The sequence below is a fragment of the Melanerpes formicivorus genome, unplaced genomic scaffold (genome assembly GCF_026170545.1).
Source record: "Melanerpes formicivorus ecotype bairdi unplaced genomic scaffold, bMelFor1.0.p_v2 SCAF_2, whole genome shotgun sequence".
In the NCBI taxonomy this organism is placed as follows: Eukaryota; Metazoa; Chordata; class Aves; order Piciformes; family Picidae; genus Melanerpes; species Melanerpes formicivorus.
In genome coordinates, this window is record NW_027142354.1 from 29,188,235 (window position 1) to 29,208,938 (window position 20,704).

Here is a 20,704-nt window from a genome sequence, read left to right on the forward strand (position 1 = left end):
ACACTTAGGTTCTATGTTAGGCAGATGTGGTGAATAAGCTGGCCATCAGCAGTACCACAATTTAAAGCCACCTGCCTCACACGACTAGGCTGGTAGCTAAATGCAGTTGGGTGCAGCATATTATCCATGTCGATTGGCAAAGAAAAGAAAAGCTGAACAATGCAGGCATCTTGTATTTTCTCTACATGAAACAGTACCACAACCATTGATGGGAACTGCTAAAAATGAGATGGTAATGTATGTGTACTTTGGCCTAAATGCAAACAGCTTTATCCATAAAACTGCCCTTTTTTCTAGCATCGAAATTGAGCATTTAAGTACATCCCAAGGCCCTCAGTTCCTCAGCTAGTCTCTGTCTTGCAGGTATTTAAGATGCTCATGGAGTGCAAGTTTGTGTGGAGGAAGCATGCTCCATTAGAGGTAGATGTTCAGAGCCTCCATGCAGTCAGACTAGCGCAGTTGTCCAATGAAGCCGTCTCTTGCCTTAAATGTGGGGCTGACTTAACAGATATTTATTTCCAAGGAGTGACAATTCCAGTATACTGACATGCCGCACATATAAAATACTGCAGTGAGGGAACACTTCTAATGTATCAGACCAGAGAGAAGCTTTCATTGGTTTTTTATTTTCCCCCAAGCAGAATTTTTAAAAGTCTGTAATTTAACAGTTGTTTCCATCAGATGCTGTGATAGAGCTTAATTATACATATGAAGAAGACAGACCAGTCATATTCTGTACCTCATTTTGTTTTGTCTTGCTGCATTTTAAACAAAATCAAAACAAAAACCTCCCAGAACCTCCATAAATTACTTGCTGGAAATTTATCTCATGACTAAATTGCAGAGATCAGCCTTTGTGATTGACATCTGGAGCTGAACCGGCCCTGCAGCAGTTTGACAGAACAGTAGTGCTCAATGGACTAAGTCTTTCTTTTCCTGAAGCCAGGATACATGTGGTGAGCAGAGTAACCCTTCCTTACCAAGCTGGCTGCTCTTGCAAGAGAGACGGGCGAGAAGTGAGCAGAGCTGCATCCTCACCCTCACCAAGGAGACCCTCATGGCTAAACAGGCAACTGCTGGGCAAACTGAAGTGGAAGAAGAGAGTCTACAGATCATGGAAGGAGGGGCTAGCCACGTGGGAGGAGTATAAGACTGTTGTCAAGAGGATATGGGGAGGCAATTAGGAAAGCTAAGGCCTCCTTGGAATTAAACCTTGCAAGAGAGGTTAAGAACAACAGAAAGGGCTTCTTTAATTACATTGCAGACAAACCCAACACTAGAGGCAGTGTAGGCCCACTGCTGAATGAGGTGGGTGCCCTGGTGACAGAGGATTAAAAGAAGGCAGAGCTACTGAATGCCTTGTCAATACTGCTGGAGACTGTCCTCAGAAGCCCCAGACCTCTGAGGCCCCAAAGCAAGTCAGGATAGAGGAGGAGTTTGCCTTGACTGATGAGGACCGGTCTGATGAGGAATGGGTTAGGGATCAGTTAAGCAACCTGGACATCTGTAAATCCATGGGTCCTGATGGCATGCACCCATGGGTGCTGAGGGAGCTGGTGGAAGTCATTGCTAGGCCACTCTCCAGCATCTTTATTAAGTCATGGGGACCAGCAGAGGTGCCAGAGAACTGGAGGAAAGCAAGTGTCACTCCATTCTTCAGAAAGGGCAAGAAAGTAACTAAAGACTGGCCAGCCTTACCTCAAACCCTGGGAACGTGATTGTTACAAATAAAGGGTAGTAAGGTAAGAAATTAATCAAAATATGAATTATTTATTAAGTTGACACAAGTATATACAAAAGTTATAAAGGTTCAGTATTTGGTTGAGAAATTATCTTTACAATAGGAATAGTTACAGATGGGTTGAGAATAGTATTTGGAAAAAGATAAATCCAAAAGCAGTAAAATGCTACACTAACAAAAGGCAGAAATTTCCCAGTGACTAGGAATACATCAGTTACTCAAAATGCTGCTTGCTGATTGTGGGAAGTGCTCTTTTGTCTCTTTTTATAGGAAATTCCTCCTGAACTGCTGCTGCTTATAATCCACTTGTGTGTAGGGCAAAAACCCAAGAGAAGAGCCTTGTGCTCTCTGCAGCTCACCTGTTTTAATCCAGCCAGGCTAATTCTTGTGTCACACTTATGTCACACTTTACCATCGAGTATACCCAAATCTGAAAAAGGCCAGAAACTGATAACCATCAGTACTCTGCTTCGACATAACCAGACTTGCCCAAAACATGCCCAGATTTGACCCTGCACAGCATCTGTGCCTGGCAGGAAATGTGGCTTGGAGGAAGGGCCCAGGTGAATCCACCAATCCACAGGCCTTGGAGGGTGAGGAGTCTCCTCTGGCTCCTTTTATCCCAGCTTCCCTGCTTCCCCTATCCCATCTTCATGGGGAGGGGAGAGGGATTTTAGATGTGCTGCCACAGTGATGGAGCAATTTATCCTCAGCCCTGTCTCTAGGCATATCAAGAATAAGATCATTAGGAGCAGTCAGGATCATTTTACCCAGGGGAAGTCTTGTTTAACCAAATTGATAGCCTATTATGAGGACATAATAAGGTAGATAGGTGCAGTGGATGTGGCTTATCTTTATCTCAGGAAAGTGTTTGACATCACCTCCCACAGCATCCTTGCAGTGGTCTGGATGATCAGGTAGTGAGGTGGATTGTGAACTGGCTGAAAGAAGTCAGAATTAGGACAGAGTCTAGTTGGAGACCTGTACCTACTGGAGTCCCTGAGGGGTTGGTACTGGAATCAGTACTATTCAATATATTCATCAATGACCTGGATGAAGGAACAGAGTGCACTGTCAGCAAGTTTGCTGATGACACAGAACTGGAGGAGTGGCTGACACACTGGAAGGCTGGGCTGCCATTTAGCGAGACCTGGATAGGCTGGAGAGTTGGGCAGGAAGAAATGTAAAGAAATGCAACAAGGACAAGTGTAGATAAAGTGTTGCTGCCGGGAAAGAACAAGCCCATGTACCAGTATAGGTTGGGGACGGACTTGTTGAAGAGCAGCATAGGGAAAAGAGACATGGGGGTCCCAGTGGACAGAAGGATGACCGAGAACCAGCAATGTGCCCTTGTGGCTAAGAAGGCCAATGGCACCCTGGGGTGTATTAGAAGGGGTGTGGCTAGTAGATAGGAATAGAATAGAATAGAATAGAATAGAATAGAATAGAATAGAATAGAATAGAATAGAATAGAATAGACCAGGTTGGAAGAGAACTTCAAGATCATTGCGTCCAACCCATCAACCAGTCCAACCCACCTAAACAACTAAACCATGGCACCAAGCACCCCATCAAGTCTCCTCCTGAACACCTCCAATGATGGTGACTCCACCACCTCCAATGGGCATTCACTCTCTCTGTATAGAACTAACATCCAACCTAAACCTCCCCTGGCACAGCCTGAGACTGTGTCCTCTTGTTCTGGTGCAGGGTGCCTGGGAGAAGAGACCAACATCCGCCTGTCTACAACCTCCCTTCAGGTAGTTGTAGAGAGCAATAAGGTCACCCCTGAGTCTCCTCTTGTCCAGGCTGAGCAACCCCAGCTCCCTCAGCCTCTCCTCCTAGGGCTTGTGTTCCAAGCCCCTTACCAACTTCGTTGCCCTTCTCTGGACTCGTTCCAGCAAGTCAACATCCTTCCTAAACTGAGGGGCCCAGAACTGGACACAGGACTCGAGGTGTGGCCTAACCAGTGCAGTGTACAGGGGCAGAATGACCTCCCTGCTCCTGCTGGCCACACTGTTCCTGATGCAGGCCAGGATGCCATTGGCCCTCCTGGCTGCCTGGGCACACTGCAGGCTCATGTTCAGCCTACCATCAACCAGCACCCCCAGGTCCCTCTCTGCCTGGCTGCTCTCCAGCCACTCTGACCCCAGCCTGTAGCTCTGCATGGGGTTGTTGTGGCCAATGTGCAGAACCTGGCACTTGGATGTGTTAAATCTCATGCCGTTGGACTCTGCCCATCTGTCCAGCCTGTCGAGGTCTCTCTGCAGAGCCTCTCTACTCTCCAGCAGATCAACTCCTGCCCCCAGCTTGGTGTCGTCAGCAAATTTACTGATGATGGACTCAATGCCCTCATCCAGATCATCAATAAAGATGTTAAAGAGCACAGGGCCCAGCACTGATCCCTGGGGCACACCACTACTGACTGGCTGCCAGCTGGATGTGGCACCATTCACCACCACTCTCTGGGCTCGGCCCTCCAGCCAGTTCCTAACCCAATGCAGTGTGCTCTTATCCAAGCCATGGGCTGACAGCTTGGCCAGCAGTTTGCTATGGGGGATGGTGTCAAAGGCCTTGCTGAGGTCCAGGTAGACTACATCCACAGGCCTCCCCACATCCACCAGGCGGGTCACCTGATCACAGAAGGAGATCAGGTTAGGCAGGCAGGACCTACCCTTCCTAAATCCATGCTGGCTGGGCCTGATCCCTTGGCCATCCTGTAAAGTGCTGTGTGATTTCACTCAAGATGACCTATCCCATAATCTTGCCTGGCACTGAGGTCAGGCTGATAGGCCTGTAATTCCCTGGCTCATCCAACCGGCCCTTCTTATGGATGGGCACCACGTTGGCCAGCTTCCAGTCCTCTGGGACCTCTCCAGTGAGCCAGGACTGATGAAAAATGATGGAGAGTGGCTTGGCCAGCTCATCTGCCATCTCTCTCAGCACCCTAGGATGGATCCTATTCAGCCCCATGGAGAGCTTCAACTACCTGCTCCTGGAACATAGGAAAACTGTGCAGTTCCCTGGCTCCTTCTGCCAGCTCTGAAGGCCAGCTGTCTGGAAGACATTCTGTCCTGCTAGTAAAAATTGAGGCAAAGAAAGTGTTAAGTATCTCTGCCTTTTCCTCATCCTTTGATACAACATTTCCCTCCATATCAAACAAGGAGTGGAGGTTGTCCTTGCCCTTCCTCCTGCTATTAATGTATTTATAGAAGGACTTTTTGTTGTCCTTCCAGTTTAAGCTCCAAATGTGCTTTTGCCTCCCTAATTTTCTTCCTACGTGATCTAGCAACATCCTTAAACATTCCATGGGTTGCCTCACCTTTCTTCCAAAGATGATACACCCTCTTTTTTTCCATTGCTTCTATTAAAAGTTCATTACCCTTCCAGGCTGGCTGTCTGCCCTGGCGGCTCATCTTCCGGCACATTGGCACAGCCTGTTCCTGTGCCTTCAAGAGTTCTTCCTTGAAGTAGGCCCAGCTTTCCTGGACCCCTTTGTTTTTAAGGGCTGTTTCCCAAGGAACCCTCTGAGTTAGTTCCTTGAGTAACCTGAAGTCTGCCCTCCGGAAATCCAGAGTGGAGGTCTTCTTGCTGCCCCTCTTGGCTTGACCGAATACCAAAAATCCAATTATCTCATGGTCACTGGCCCCTAAACACCCTCCGACCACCACATCACCCACCAGCCCTTCCCTGTTGGTGAAGAGGAGGTCAAGCATAGCCTTACCCTGGTAGGCTCACGCAGCACCTGGGAGAAGTTCTCCTCCCCCTCTGCTCTGCCATGGTGAGGCTGTATCTGGAATATTGTGTACAGTTCTTGGCCCCTTGGTTCAAGGACAGGGAACTGCTTGAACAAGTCCAGCACAGAGCCACAAAGATGATTAAGGGAAAGGAACATCTCTCTTATGAGAGAAGGCTGAGAGACCTGGGTCTCCTTAGCCTGGGGCAGACTAGAGGGGATGACCTCATTAATGTTTATAAATATGAAAAGGGTGAGTGTCACAAGGACAGTTCCAGGCCCTTCTCAGTGATGTCCAATGATAGGACAAGGGGCAGTGGGTGCAAGCCAGAGCATAGGAAGTTCCACAAGAACGTAAGGAAAAGCTTTTTCACTGTGAGGGTGACATAGCACTAGAGCAGGCTGACCAGAGAGGTTGTAAAGTCTTAGTCTCTGGAGACATTAAAAATCTACCTGGATGCTTTCCTGCGTGACATACTCTATGATCCTTCTCTGGCAGGGGGTTTGGACTCAATCTTTTGAGGTGCCTTCCATCCCCTTACATTTTATGATTCTGTGGCTACAAAATAAAACCAAGTCAGTCACTGTCAACAGCACAGTGATCTTGTGGCGTCATTCATTCACTGTTTCACTCCCTCTCCATGAACCTTGCTCTCTTAGGCACAAACATGTAGAAAATGTACCCCCCCCTCTGTACTGATCAGGGCAGATTCATACCCTCAACTAAGACTCTCGTGAACAGCAGATATATCACAGTTCAGTTTACTTTCCAAAATAATTTGAATTATTATAATTCAAAACAAGATAAAAACAGCCATGTTTTTCTAGTTTTATTGATGCAGTCCTGCTGTTTAACTGTACATCTTCATTTTGCTCGCAGTTACAGTGTTGCTTTACAAAGACTGGTTTTGTACTCAAGTTTATTAGAGTCTTCACAAAATCACTTACTGTAGGACTAATCATTCCAAACACCATAAATCACGGGCATGTCTTCCTAAACAGTGCTAGTTGAGGAAAGTTCCTACTATTCTTTTTAGATATAAATTTGTAAAGGCAAACAAATTAAATTCACCTTCCAAAGAAAAAAGGATGCTAAAAATAGTTTCAGAATGGGTAGAACTCATTTAGGTCTCAGAAAAATCTGTGGCTGGCAAAGAGATCTACAATTTGATACTTTTATTAAGACCGAACCAAGCTTTATGAAGAACTGAAATTATTGTACATTGGTCTGAAAGATTAGGATTGCCTTGATTTTTTTTTCTTGTGTATATATACATATATATATATTAAAAAAAAAAAAAAAAAGAGTTCACCAGAAATTGGATCACCTTCTAAAAATATTGTACTAATAGGTTAAGTATTTGTATCTGAACAAAAAGCATTAAAACTAAAAGCATGCAACACTGATACCAAATTGTAGCAGAATACATTTTTAATTGAAAACCAACTCAAAGGATAGTACAAAAGAGTTTCTTCTCCCTAAAGGGATTTTCAGATGCAGGTACTGGAATAATAAGGGGATCTTCTGCAATATGAGCATCACAATAAGCCAATAAATCTGCTGCAGCCTTGGATACCTAATAGGAATGAATAGAGAGAATTACTGTAACACTTAATTCCAAACAATCAGCATTGCACAACTGTTCTTCACGTAACATATGATAATAGGAGTAGATTGGCTTATTCTTTGAATCACTGCAGACTACACCTCTGAATTTACTCTTACTAGGCCTACTAATCCCTATATAGATGTTATTTAACAGTGACATGAGATGGTATCAATTATTATACTTCTAAAGTGAACAGTTCTAAAGTCTCCAAATTAAAATGTTGGTTTATGCTTACTGAAAAGTCCTACAAAAATGTGACAGTGTGTTGGCACAAAACAACAAAATAAACCCTAAACCATTTCAGCTGCAGCTGAAATCTTGTAACCTTTGCAGCTTTGTGCCATAAGAATATTGCTGATACTAGATCACTCCCACTTACTTATTATTTCAAGAATTTAGATTGCATATATGAAATATTTTTGTTCTACTCAGCTAGGAAGTTATTTAGAACTATCTCTATCTCTCTGTTCAGTTTTTGTGTTTTCAATATTATAGTTAGGAAAAGGAAATAAGAAGTCTTTACAAAAATGTCTTTTTTACTGAGCACCATGACAGTCAAACACTGAGGTCAGCATGTTTGAACAACTATGCAGAAGAGGAAAAACAAATCAGATTTCTGGTATTTTTTCTAGCAGGTGTGTCATCACTGTTAGCTTTAGCTTACCCACACCCTGCTTGCTTTGGCATGAGTTCAGCCTGTAGTAGGCTTCAGGTTAGACCTATGAAGTCAATGGGTGCTGGGTCAGGATTCACATGAAATTTAGCTTCTGGAAGTAGACAATTAATTGTTTGTTTGGTTTTGTTATTAAATATCCAGGAAAATGTGTCTTTGTAGAATGTTTAAATGCATAAAGCATTTATGATTGGCACCCCAGTACAGACTATTTTCTCAGCAGAGGAAGTAAAAGTGCTCAGGTCACCTAAAGTTAGTTTTCTTTTGAATTGGCCTGTCAGACACAAGTGCAGGGACACTGTATGTGAACAACAGATTGCTGGGCCAATGCAAGCAGAATACTGAGCAAATCAGCAGGGATATCAGAAAGACCAGTGCTTCTCAAAAGAACAAACAAAAAAAACTTAGGAATCTTATCACATTCCAAATGTTCATTTAAATCATATTCTCCAAAGAAAGGTACACTATGACATTCCTATCAAGCCCCCCAAAAAGAACAAAATCTATAAACCATACTTTTCCTAATGACTGTACTGTACCTCAGTAAAGTATAAACTACCAGAAAATGCATCCACTAAAGAGGAGGTTATCGTATTACCAGTAATGTTAGGAGGAATGTTCCAACACAGCATTTTGGAGAAGTATTTTCAAGTAATGACAGTCATCAGTACAATCATAGTTATTTAACACTTTTCTGTTTTCCTTCAAGCTCAGATTAAGGTAGTTGTATGCTCTAATTAATTTAACACTGGGTCCTGAACTCTTTGATTCAAATAGCGGGTCTAACTCGGAGCCACAGGTGCACACAAAAAGCTCAATGACATTTTCAGTGCTATGGCATAATAAACATTACTGCCCTAAAACCTAATGGAGAGGTAATCTAATTATCCACATCCCAGAGACAGAGTTCATTAAAGATGTCCAGCACATTCCATCTTCAGTTACTAGTGTTATGAATAAGGGCATTTTATTCATGAAACTAACTTTTTTTTTAAAGTAGACTGACTCAATAGGAGCAGAGAGCCAACACTAAACTTCAACAGACCCACCTTTTCAAAACTATCTTGTTTGTTACATATATGGATAAGCTCAAGTGTGTTGCTTTTTATTGCATGGAAGTACAACTGCAACCATCATTCATAGAAGGGGTAAACCCAGTAAACATAACTTTGTTTCTCTACATTACTGTGCTTTGACATCATATAACAAGAAAAAGGATTTTCACTAGCAGATATACAACAACATTTTAATCTAGCTTGTCCTTTAATGCTGGTAGGAATGTCATGAAGCAGAGCAAGCACTTTCTTCAAAATCACAGTGCTTAAATTGCAAATTACTTTGCTTTCAGGCAAACCATAGTACAATTTAGTAGAAAATAAACCGGCCTCAAGGAGGTCTGGGGAGAAGAAAGCCTCCCGTTGAGATCATAGTAGTTATAAAACTGAATTATGGTAATTTTTTCACTTAAACTGAAATAGCTCAGTCTTGTGCAGTAGAACGCTGAGCATAGAGTAAGGGGTGCTAAGTCTGCTGATACATTCCAGAAGCAATGAAAACATTGGTTCCCGTGGCTATGAGCAGCGTTGGCAAAGTCAGAGCTGTGGCCAAAAAACCAGCAAAATACAATGTTGCCTCCAGCAAGTTTCCTGCTCAATGTTATTATTCAGAGCAATGGCAGCGTGAGACCTCTGCATCGAGCATTGCATTAAGGTTACAGCAGAGATGACTGCTTTAGCCTATGTCAGCACACTGAGAATGCCTCCTAGTCCACACTGTGGTTTGTTAGTATACAAAATAATCTACTGACCATCCTCTTTGTGCCACAGAGAAAGTTAAATGAAGGTCACTTGACCATAGCTTTTATTCACCTTTAGATTTACGTGTAGCTGAATACTGCTGGACACTTTCATAATAGCTTTTATTAAGAATTAAAATAAGCATATGTAATTTGAATAGTCAAATAAAGCAAACATAATTTCAGCTCTCTTATGCAATACAGCTTGGTCTGCAGATTCAAAGTAACGCATACATACTGCGAAAGTGGGCAAAGAAAATGATCATATTCTAGTCTGATGAATTCTAACAGAAAGTAGGTGGTTTGGTTTTTTTTGTCTGGTTGTTTTGTTTGTTTGGTTGTGTTTTTTACTCTTTTAAGGTGCACAGAGGAGATGGAATGTGCAAGTATCACAGCAATCTCACATTTAATACAATTATTTTAATGCCGTAAAAAATACATCTGGTTGTCAAATGACCAAAAGGAAACAAGCCAATAAAAACCAAACTAAACCCCCTTTCCCACCTCCCTCCCCACCAAAACCCAACACCCCAAAACCAAATCTACCAAACAAAAAACCCCACAAAACAAACAAAACCCCCCATCATCCGACCAAAAATCCTGAGCCACTCAACTCTCAATTTAGTCTCAGGACTGTGGAATTTACCATTATATTTCAGGATAACAAAGCTGATAAAAACATTCAAAGAACATAATCCTGTTAGCTGCACTAATAATTATAAGCTTCAATGACAGGGCAAAATGCTGCAATTACTATGTCGTCTGTCTTGTCATGGATTGTGACTAATTACCATCCTTACTACAACACCCACTCTGCTTATCCTTTACATCTAAAACAAAGAGATTCACACACATTTATTGGCAATCCCACTGCTTATCTCTCAACACTATTCAGAACCCAGTTAGGAATATTTTATACCTTCTTATTAAAAAAAAACCAAACAACAAAACAACAAAAAACTAAATAACTGATACACCAAGACTCTTAAATACCAGAACAGTCCTCCTTGCTTTTCTGCTTGCAAAGAGAAGATGAAGTAGTGATTCATTCTGGGCACAACTCTGATAAAGCATCAATATTATCTTTGCTTTCTCAACTTTACAGCTAGCATCTTCAGGTGCTGCATTATTCTACTAGTCATGAGGCCACTACTTGATTTCAGATGATGTTTCCTAGCTTGGAATCTCCATCTTCTGCTTTCTACTTCTCCATCGTAATACTAGCTGTTACTTCTGCAGTGGAGTATTGCACGTTCAATTTACAATCCTTCTGGGACTGTTTACAAAAACCCATCACAGTAATACTCCTTCCAACTACTGATCAATAAATCAATAACTTCATCCTCCCATTTTACACTGTCCTGTTTCACATCTCAACAAGAAGTTGTCTTTGTGGAACTTCAAAACACTGCACTACTTGCTGCTCTGGTTACAGGACTTGATTTTTAAATCAGTTGAAAAATTGAGAACACAGTGGGGAATGTGCAACTATCAGCATACTTCTAACTACAAATTTTTAATTGAACAGACCAAACTCCTGAGGGTTACAGCAGCTACTGTGCATAGAAAACAAAGCACCTCTGTAGTAGAAAAATTAGCTGGAATTTCTGATTTCCCTAGTCAATAAGGAAGACACCTTTTCAATGTTAACAATGTGGTCTTGTCTGTTAGAAGAATAACTACCTGGCTATAGCTGTTTGCAAAACTCAAATTATTTGGAAGGCACTGCTCTTTTGTTTAATTAGATAGTTTTGGCAGATGCAAAACATCAGAAAAAAATTAAGTAAGTTAATTTCTCTGCCTTTGCAGTTATGAACCTAGAACTCAAAATCTCCAGTTGAAACCACTGGGAAGTCTCCTGGTAAAATCTGTCTATACTGAAACACACTTAAGTGCTTCAAGATTAGAAGGGAATAAAAGGACCACTAACCTCTTCTCACAATCCCTCATATACTTGTTCAAAAAAATTCTAGAAATCCAGACATAAATATTTTGCAGATTGTATCTGGTTTATGTTTGTACAGGAACCTTTAGAATACTGAAAGACAGATGTTCTTTAGTGTGTTTTTAATCCTAAGCTGTTTTGAAAGTTGAAACAATTGCCCTCTCAAGCTATCTGTTTTTTAGGTCTGCCATGCTTGCTAATAACTTTGTTCTTTTTAAGTAAACTAGCTGTAAAAATAACCTATGTCCTTATTTATTAATTATTAACTTATACAGAACATTCTTAATTACAGAAAGACGTCTAACTAATGAAGCTATCTGCATAACTGAGCTAAATATGTGGTATGCAAAAGTTACCGCTGCTTATATAAAAGCAATCTATTAAATATCAACAATATCAAACCCTATAAACCAGGACCTGTTTTTTTCCAACCCTTTCCTCTGCCACTCATGCATGCCTGTTCCTTCTTGTCAGTTTTTTGTGCAGCTGCAGCTTATTTGAATCAGGGGACCAACTGCATAGATCACTGAAAAGGCAAGACTTTCCTTTATTGAAGGAAATGCCTGTCCCTGTGAACAGGCATCTATTACATGCTGAATTTGCCAAGACGCTGTACAAGACAGAAACCATAGTCTTGCAAATGCAGTGGTCTTACAAGGCATTGCTAAAAACTGCAGCAAACTGGAGCAACTGAAATGTCTGTTTTCATATAGCAAAATAAGACTATTCATGTGAATTTCACTAATGTTTCTTAATTATAAATACTGTATTTCTGATTAGCAAGTTTATGATACTATTAACATTGTAGTTATGCCCTCATGCCAACTGCAGGCAGAATTTCAGTGCAGACTGTGCAAAGAGACTTTAAGACTACATGAAGAATTTAATGTACAGTATTTCTAAACTGTCTTACTGAGTTTATAACATCAGCTACCAACAGTTTATAGCAACTCAGTTACAGTTGTTTGCATAAAAATGGCTTATTTAAATGGATTCCTTTTTCTAGTCATTCCATCTTTCAACTCCAAATAATTATTTCCTGTTTTCAGAGTCAGAGAGAAACCACGCAAATGAGATGAGCATTTCTTCCTTAAAACTTTCTGTTACAGTATTAGCATTTGGGTACTTGATTTATTCACAGAATTTTAGCCTAGTAGAAGGCAGAATGACAAGCAAGAATAATCCACAAGCATTTCTAGTTAAAAATGTTGAGAATGTCTGTTTAATGGTGCCTTTAGTTAAAATATTTAATCCACACAGGCATGATAAACGCAAAACGTCACCTACAACAGGCTATTAAGTGTGAAGAATTGTAACTCTATGTTGCAATCATACTTTTTGTGTGTGCGTGCATGCAATGACATCTATGCTAAACCAAAACAAATCGAAGCTATTCAGCTTGTTTCATCATTAGTCAAAACTATTGTAATATCTTAAGAACTCTTCCAGTCCTTCAGGAAGTGTCAAGAAACCTTAGCTGCACTTTTATTCAACTACATGTGACAAAGAAGAGCACCTGTGGGTCTGCCAGACCATTTCAAATATTTCACAACATACCACTTCTGACAGATGTAAAAGGCAGTATAGAAGCAGACTAGAAGCTCATCTTTTGAAATTGCTTCACTAGAATCAAGCAGTTAGTAAGTAACTAATTCACAGTATTGAATATGGTTTTATAGCTCAAAATAATTTTTGTATTTCAGCTGATCAACTCTTTCTGCAGTATTAAAGGGAGGCTGTACCACAAACTAGTGAGTGAATTCAAAATACCAACAATAAGTCTAAGTTTACCTTCATCCTATCCATGTATGCTTCCATTTTTAATTGCTCCACAGCTTTTCTGGCTTGAGATATATTGGTTGTACTGTTTGACACTAGTTCCTTCATTTTGTTTTTCCTAAAAGAGACAAAGTTGAGACAATTTACAAGTACAGGTAGCAAATACAGCAGTCAATGAGAGGACAGTGACCTGAAATCTAACCTCCAGCCATTGCATTGACACTGCCAGGCTGTAGACTACAAATACAAACCAGACACCACTTATTTCTGTTCTCTTGTTCAATAGCATCTCATCGCATCAGAAATTTGCTCCCTTCACCGCCAGTGTTCAATCTAATTTCTGCAAACAACATACAAATGCAGAGTATGTGGCCATTATTTCAGAGTAAAATGGTTGCCCCAGTTCAGATTGACAATGCAGAACAGCTGTTCACAAGCAGACCTTGCAGCCATTACTCAGTTACACCTAGTAATATCAAAACACGCTGAAACGTGCTGTACTCACCAAGCATCAGAAAAAGAGACTTTTTAAGACAGAGGATGAATAAAAATTCTGACTACAGATTTAAGGAGTTTAGAAAGGAAGTAATGAATTAAGAAATAATGTAGTGTTTTCCAACTTTTTACTTGTGCATCCCCAGTGAAGTCTAAAGATGAGTGAAAACCAGTACACTATACTGTACAGTATAGGAATGCCTTATTTTTTTTAAGAGCTCTGCAGCTTGTGGGAAAGGACATCTAGTCAAGGTATGGCAGTGTTTGGTTTATTGTATTGCTACTCCCTGAGGTCTTAAGGGCATGTCAACTCATCATCATGCAGTTCTCAGCATTGTTACCAGATCAGTCAAGATGACTACGTTCAAACCTTGAATAAACTTGCAATGTATACGCCCTCGGTGGTCCACATGTTAGGAGTCTGCGCTGACACTGTTATGCAGTGCTGGTCTAACACAAGTAACAGCTGCTATTTTGAAGCTGGTGGAAGCTGGGCTAAGCCCACATGAAGAAAGAGAAAATAAGACACAGAGGACCTGGACTGGTCCTGGACTAGGTAGGTGCTTGTTGCAGTTTGAGCTGGGTGTCCCCCAGCAATGTTTACTTCCTGTGTCCAGAAGTCCAGCCCAGAGGGGTGGACACAGGAAATTATGTAGCATTTCCTACCACAATCCATTGCACCACTATAAGATGCAGTGCGGAGTCTAGCACTTTCCCTTTCTTCCTCCTCCGTCAGCCGGTAACTGGGGGAGATGTCTCCTGACTTTGGGCCTGGCTAGGCCCAAGGCCATGAGGGGATGGGCAGTCTCAGATCTGGCCAGCTGAGACTAGCCTAGCAGTGGGAGGGGGAAGAAAGAGCCCTGGGGGTCTTGGGTGTACCCTCAGGTGGGGATGGGATCTCTCTGGGTCTGTTTTGGGATCTTTCTTTGCCACTGCGCTTTTGGCTTTCTGTAAATGTTCACTGCTTTCTATTTAAACTTTCCATCACTTTGCAATCCGTTTGTCTGAGTGTTTATTGTTGCCAGGGGTGGGGAAGGGGGTTGCCTCAACCCAGCACAGTGCTGAAGTCTGGATCAGCCAAAACATTGGTCTGTAGTTCTGTATATCTGCTATGCCACAAGTGCCACGTGAAGCAACATCAGTCTAGTAGAGAGTGCTAGAAACCAAAGTTAGGCAGTGCAAATGACACAGGGTGTGAGAAGCAGATGGGATGCAGAAGGAAACGCATGAAAGCAGGCATTTTGCATTGCTACCGAAGTTTTAGGCTCAAGTCTTTCAAAATTAATATTTCTACTTTATTTCTGGACAAGAAATGAACACCTTGAACTACCCAAATTTAATTTCTTGAACGTCAATAGCTTACCTGATAGCCAATTCCTGAAGCATAAAATACAAATCAAAAATTTGGTAGGATGTAGGAAATACATTTGTAAAAAAAAACACCCAAAAACAATATTAAAAAATGTATAATACCATGTCTTAAGCATGTTAGAGTCAATAGGAGTTCACAATCCAGGGCACAAAAAGGATGAAGGAGTAACTTTTAAATTCCTTTTACTTTGAAAAAATGCAGATGCTCAAAACAAGGCAAAGACAGCTGCTTCGTGTCCTTTATAAAACTGGTGACCTGTGCTGCAAAATGGGATGGTGGAATACCAATACAATCGTGATCCATGCGCAACACTCATTTGAAAAAACAAACCGAACTTTTTCAGCACTTGAAATGTAGGCAGGGGAAATGCTACCTTAAAATATTAATTCTGCCAAATAAAGCAAGAGCTTTCATGTATGCCAAGGCAAATAAAAGGTTTTCTGTACGTGTATGTCATTTGAATGGAACACAAGTCTCCCACTTGCGTGCACTCTGACTAATTAAAATCGTGTCAGAACACAGTAGCTTTTCTTGTTTGTCTTGGTTTACAATCTTTTAACTCAAAGTCCTCACAAGGGACAGGATTAAATACATGTGAAGGAACTTGCTTTTGTACAATACCATGTACAGTACAGTACAAAAACCCACCAGCAACCAGCAGGCTCCAAACAATTTCCAGACATGTTTTGACTTGCAGTGAACAAGTGTAAGGGATAAAAGGCATTATTCACAAGAGCATGAGATTCTGAATTACAGCTCATCTCTGGACTTTTTGTTTAAAAACCTTAGTTTTTAAGTTTTGACTTATTAATAAAGACATGAATAAACACATATGTCTTTGTTTACATAAAGATAGCCCCACAAGTATGAATCATTTAGATTTTGTTATCATGTCCACAGCTAGGATAATGACCCCAGAGCCAGAAAAGTCAAAGCTAAATGAAGTCACAGAGCTATCTCTACATTTGCCACAACCCATGTCCAGAGGCAAATGAGAAATCTAATTTTGAATAATACATTTAAGTTAAAATGAGTTAAACAACTGAAACTTCATGAACAGTACAGAGAATCCCAGATCTCACAAGCTATTCTGGCAATTAATTCACTCATAAAAGTTGTAAACATTACAGACGGACAATTTGAACCGTCACTGACTGCATCAAAGTTAGCAAGAACACTTTTTCTAGTGCTTCCAGCTAGTTTTTAAGGACCTACTGAATAAGAGTTAAGATCATAATGGTGTTCTGAAAAGGCTACTAGGCATAAAAATGCTTTCAAAAAATAGTTTGTTTTTTCTTAAAATCGACAACACATTTCAAAACCAAACTCACACCCACAGTATGTCTTTCCCTATATTCTGAAGCAGCAAACAAGGGAAAAAAATAAAAACAAATATGTGGTGTTCTTCTCTAGTGAACTAGTTCAAGGTGTCAGGAACAACCAGAATAAGAGGCTTCACACAATCAACATTAAAAAAAAAAAAATCTGGCACAAGGTGTTTCAGCCACTGGAGAAAATTCCCACTTATCTGGAGGAAAAGATTTGTATGTACTCTGAAGCATAAACATTTGTCCTGTTCCAAAATACCTAACTACCATATTTCTGAAAGCACTTAGCATCCATTTAAATATCTAATTTCTTGTTTTTATACAGACAGGCCTGATTCCAGAACTTTTTAAGACAGATTTCTCCTGTTACACATTTCACTTCCTAAACCACATATATCTCTGCCTTCTCTCACTCTTTGCAAATATAGTATGTATCATATTTGCACATCTGTTAAGGCTCTACTACCTAGGCAGTGATGCTGACAATGAGAATTGTACTCCATTTCAAACCAGGCTGCGATAAGGTATTCCTCTTAGAGGACATTGCTTTGGCTGAGACCTATTTCTGCTCTCCTTAAGACCTGTAATACTGTTTAATCTTACTAATGTTCTTTAATGATATAATATTGTTATTTAGAAATACAGCACTGAAGAAAAAAGGAAATTTTAATAAGAGAATCTATTACACATTCTCCTTGAACAAGCATCCCCTGAAATGTGAGGAAGTCTCCTCCCGCAAACATCCTCTTGTGGGGTCTCTCTCCATGTCTCCTTTGCGGCTGCAGCCTGGTGAATGGCTCCAACTCACTCTCCTACAACAGTTCATTTTAAACAGTTGAGTATTCTCAAGGCCTTCAGGCCTCCAGGAAGGCAGAATTAGCTTTTTACTTAGCTTTGTACTGTATCTTGCCGGGGGGGATGGGGGGCAGGGGTGTGCAGCCTACAGAGTCATAGAATGATAGACTAAACTTGGTTGAAAGGGACCTTTAAACATCATGTAGTCCATACTCCCTACAACAAGCAGGGCCACCATTAATGAGATGAAGCTGCACAGAGCCTTCTCCAACCTGACCTTGAATGTTTCTAGGGATGGGAGGCATCTACCACCCTCTGGGCAACTTGTTTCCCTGTTTCACCCTCATCATAAAAAAAGTTTCTTCTTCACATGCAGTCTAAATCTATTAAAAACATTACCCCTTGTTCTGCCACAAAAGGCCCTACTAAAAAGACTGTCCTCATCTTTCTCATAGGCCCTCTTTAAGTATTGAAAAGGCCACAATAAGGTCTCCCTGGAGCCTCTCTTCTCCAGGTTGAACAGTCCCCTCTCAGCTTGTCTTCACAGGAAAGGTGATCATTGTAGAGGCCCACCTCTGGATGTGCTCCAACAGGTCCATGTCTTCCTTGTGCTGAGAACTCCAGACACACACAGTACTCCAGATGGGGACTTACCAGCATGGAGTAGAATCACCTCAACCTGCTCACCAAGCTTCTTTTGATGCTCAAAAGGAGTAACTTATATCTTTTAAATTACCTAATAAGCCTTGAACTGGAAATTACTTAGATGTGTTCACTAATGTAAACTCCTGGTTGTGTTTCCAGCAACCCCCTATTAAGTTAGGTTGATACAAATGTACAGAGATCCTGACAATCACCGATACAGTAACAGACTACATGCAATTTACACATTACTGATGCACGCCAGCAGACCTGCATTATATAGGAGCTCATTTATCCAGGGTATTTTTATGCAGCACAGTGAGCTAGTGTCTGTGACTCTTTACGGGGAAGGCTGATTGCATTATAATAAAATAGTGACAGCAGCTACATGGTCTTTTTCAGCCAAATAGTTTCTGCTGACTGGTACACTCTGCTAGCCAGCCATTTACTAAAGTGTTGGGCAGTGACAGCCTCCTGGCCAGCTGCACCCTTTCTCTGGGTGAAGCTAACACATTTTTGCCAACGGTCTTAATGTCCAGTGCTCATAAAAGTGCTCGTGAAGAGCAACTTTTCTTTATTTGTTTTTAGGATAGATTAGGTTGTACCCAACAGCACTTCAAAGGCCAACTTATGATAACCCAGGAAGTTGCATAAATATTTGTAGGTACAGCTGGACCTTGCATAGGGTTAAGAAGTGCAACCTCCATTTATCAAACTTTATGAACATATGTTAGTCAAGTGCAGAAAAAGTCTGAAAATTCAAGTAACATGGAAGCAAAACATATTCTTCAAGCTCTTCAATCCAGATTTCTACAAGAAAGAGAGATAACAAGATGCACTGCAATTTTTTCCATTCCACTTCCAAGTACAACCTTAAAGTGCCATACCAAAAGAGTAACCTGTGGAATTCAATCTAAAAAGCCCTAAACTCAATTGTTGCCATCTATTTTATTTCAGCAATCTAAAGTGATGTGCCTGAAATTGCTAGACTAGTGAACCTGAGGTTCACAGCTCTGAAGAATAGCTTCCACACAAGCTACCACAATACAAAAGTTTAACCCAATCACAAAACTAGGTCCCAGAAACATTAGTGAAAATCATTCCTGGATAATGACCTGCAAGTCACATTCTCAATTGTGGAAAGATCCCCACATTTCATTATCCTCTTGCAAACACATCTCAAATATAAGCAGCAAAACTTACCACCTCACAGATGTTTGATGCCAAAGAGGCATATCAAAGGAATTTCAGGTGAACTTTAAAAAAAAAAAATTAAAAAATTGTTCAGTTGCCACTGAGGTAAGAGAAACTTGAGAAATACCCTTGTGCTAAGAGCAGGAGCTATCTGAGCTAGCATCACTATCGCAGCTCTTACTCTTGAGATTTACCACACCTGATGCTGCACTGTAAACAGAGGAAGGCTAAGGAATCCTTTTGCTTTCTGTATCCCATGGCTGCAGAGATAACAGAAAACTGCCAGAGCTTTATATTCCATCCACTAAGGAGAAGCTTAGTGGTATGAAAAGAAATGATTAAAGGCAAGAGTATTGTTCATGATAAGGAGACTGTATAATTTTCATTCCCTAAATGGGGTTACTTCAAAAATAACTGACCACAAAAATGCAAAACAGGCCAACTTACAGTTTGGTTTTCATTGTGTACTAGTCCAACTGTAAAGTTCCAAAAACTCTTGCCATTGTGCCCAAATCTTTTTATCAAAGAATATCACCTTGCTTCTCCACATTTAAAAATCTCAGGAAACAATGGCTGAACCAGTGTGACATTATACAAGGAAAATCTTTGTATGCAATATATTTATTGTCAACATACAGGTTATGTGCACATACAGTCAAGCAAGCCGTAAGAGATCCAGAAAACCTGAGCCAGAAAGATGATTCCTACTTACTATTTTACCTCTTCGACTCCAAAAAAACCAGTCCTGACCTCTTAAAAGGGAAAGTTTGATTATCCCATTTAAACTTTGTTTAATGTATATTTGAACTGAATTGTAACATAAAAACTAGACAGAATGCTTCTGAGACTCTTGGCACTTCTTTGCCTGCAGGCCAGTAACATTTTTGAAGTTATTATTCCAAGCTTTCTGTCTCACTGTGCCACCTTATTTTGCTGTGCAGTACTCTACAGCACCGCACATTAACAATGATCGCCAGCAGCAGCTGGGCAGTAAGATTTATTATTCCCTCAGTGCAAACCGGTCAGCAGGAAGAAGCCACTTTCTCGCCTCTTCACACCAGCCTGCTGAAGGAGAAGGATGAATGAGCCGCCAACGAGAAAGCGTACCTGGTGTTCCGGAGAAAGGCGAACCCCTCGAAGCCAGCAACAACGAAACCCAAAGCCCGACGCTGACTTTTGAGGACGATCGAGTAGCTTCACAAAGCGCGGCTACCAGCGTATGAGCGCCGTTGTTTACCAACGGCCAGCGGGGCGGCGAGCCGGCGGCCCAAGGCAGCCGCGAGTTTCCCAGGACACCAGAGCCGTCGCAGACACAGAGAAAGCCTCGGTGCAGAGGTGTCGTTGCCAGCCCACTCGCCAGGCTTAACGCCCCGACCCGGTCTGCGTTCCGGTGTGCGCACCCGCGGCCGCCTTAACGGCCCTCATCCCGGCACCTGACACCTTCTCCCTCCTCCCGGTCAGAGGCGGGGTCTCGCTCGGCGCCGCCGGAGCACTCACCGTACGGCTACAGGCAGGGAGGGCAGCTGCTGGCAGCCCCGCTCGGCGCCCGGCGGCAGCACATGGCGCGGCCAGCGCTGACGGGCGGGGCGGCCGCGGCCA

General features: G+C 41.5%; 1 protein-coding gene across 2 annotated transcripts; it reads right to left on the bottom strand.

The window, feature by feature from the left end:
* Positions 1-6,752: 6,752 nt before the first annotated feature.
* GNG4 (G protein subunit gamma 4) lies at positions 6,753-20,639 on the bottom strand. Of its 2 annotated transcripts, XM_068154893.1 has the most exons (4): positions 20,213-20,639; positions 19,115-19,167; positions 13,292-13,397; positions 6,753-7,054 (listed from the first exon to the last, which is right to left on the bottom strand). In XM_068154893.1, the coding sequence occupies exons 2-4, from the start codon at positions 19,144-19,146 to the stop codon at positions 6,926-6,928; spliced, it is 267 nt and encodes an 88-aa protein (XP_068010994.1). In that variant the 5' UTR covers positions 19,147-19,167; positions 20,213-20,639; the 3' UTR covers positions 6,753-6,925. The 2 variants fall into 2 exon arrangements, with proteins under 2 accessions (XP_068010994.1, XP_068011002.1); XM_068154901.1 differs by lacking the exon at positions 19,115-19,167 and having other exon boundaries at positions 20,213-20,626.
* Between the last annotated feature and the right edge of the window lie 65 nt (positions 20,640-20,704).

Coding starts and splice junctions, on each gene's coding strand:
- GNG4 (XM_068154893.1), bottom strand. CDS start 19,146: ATGCCTCTTTGGCATCAAACATCTGTGAGGTG. Junction 13,398..19,114: donor CATCAAACATCTGTGAGGTG/GTAAGTTTTGCT, acceptor TGTCTCTTTTAG/GAAAAACAAAATGAAGGAAC. Junction 7,055..13,291: donor CATACATGGATAGGATGAAG/GTAAACTTAGAC, acceptor CATTCCTATTAG/GTATCCAAGGCTGCAGCAGA.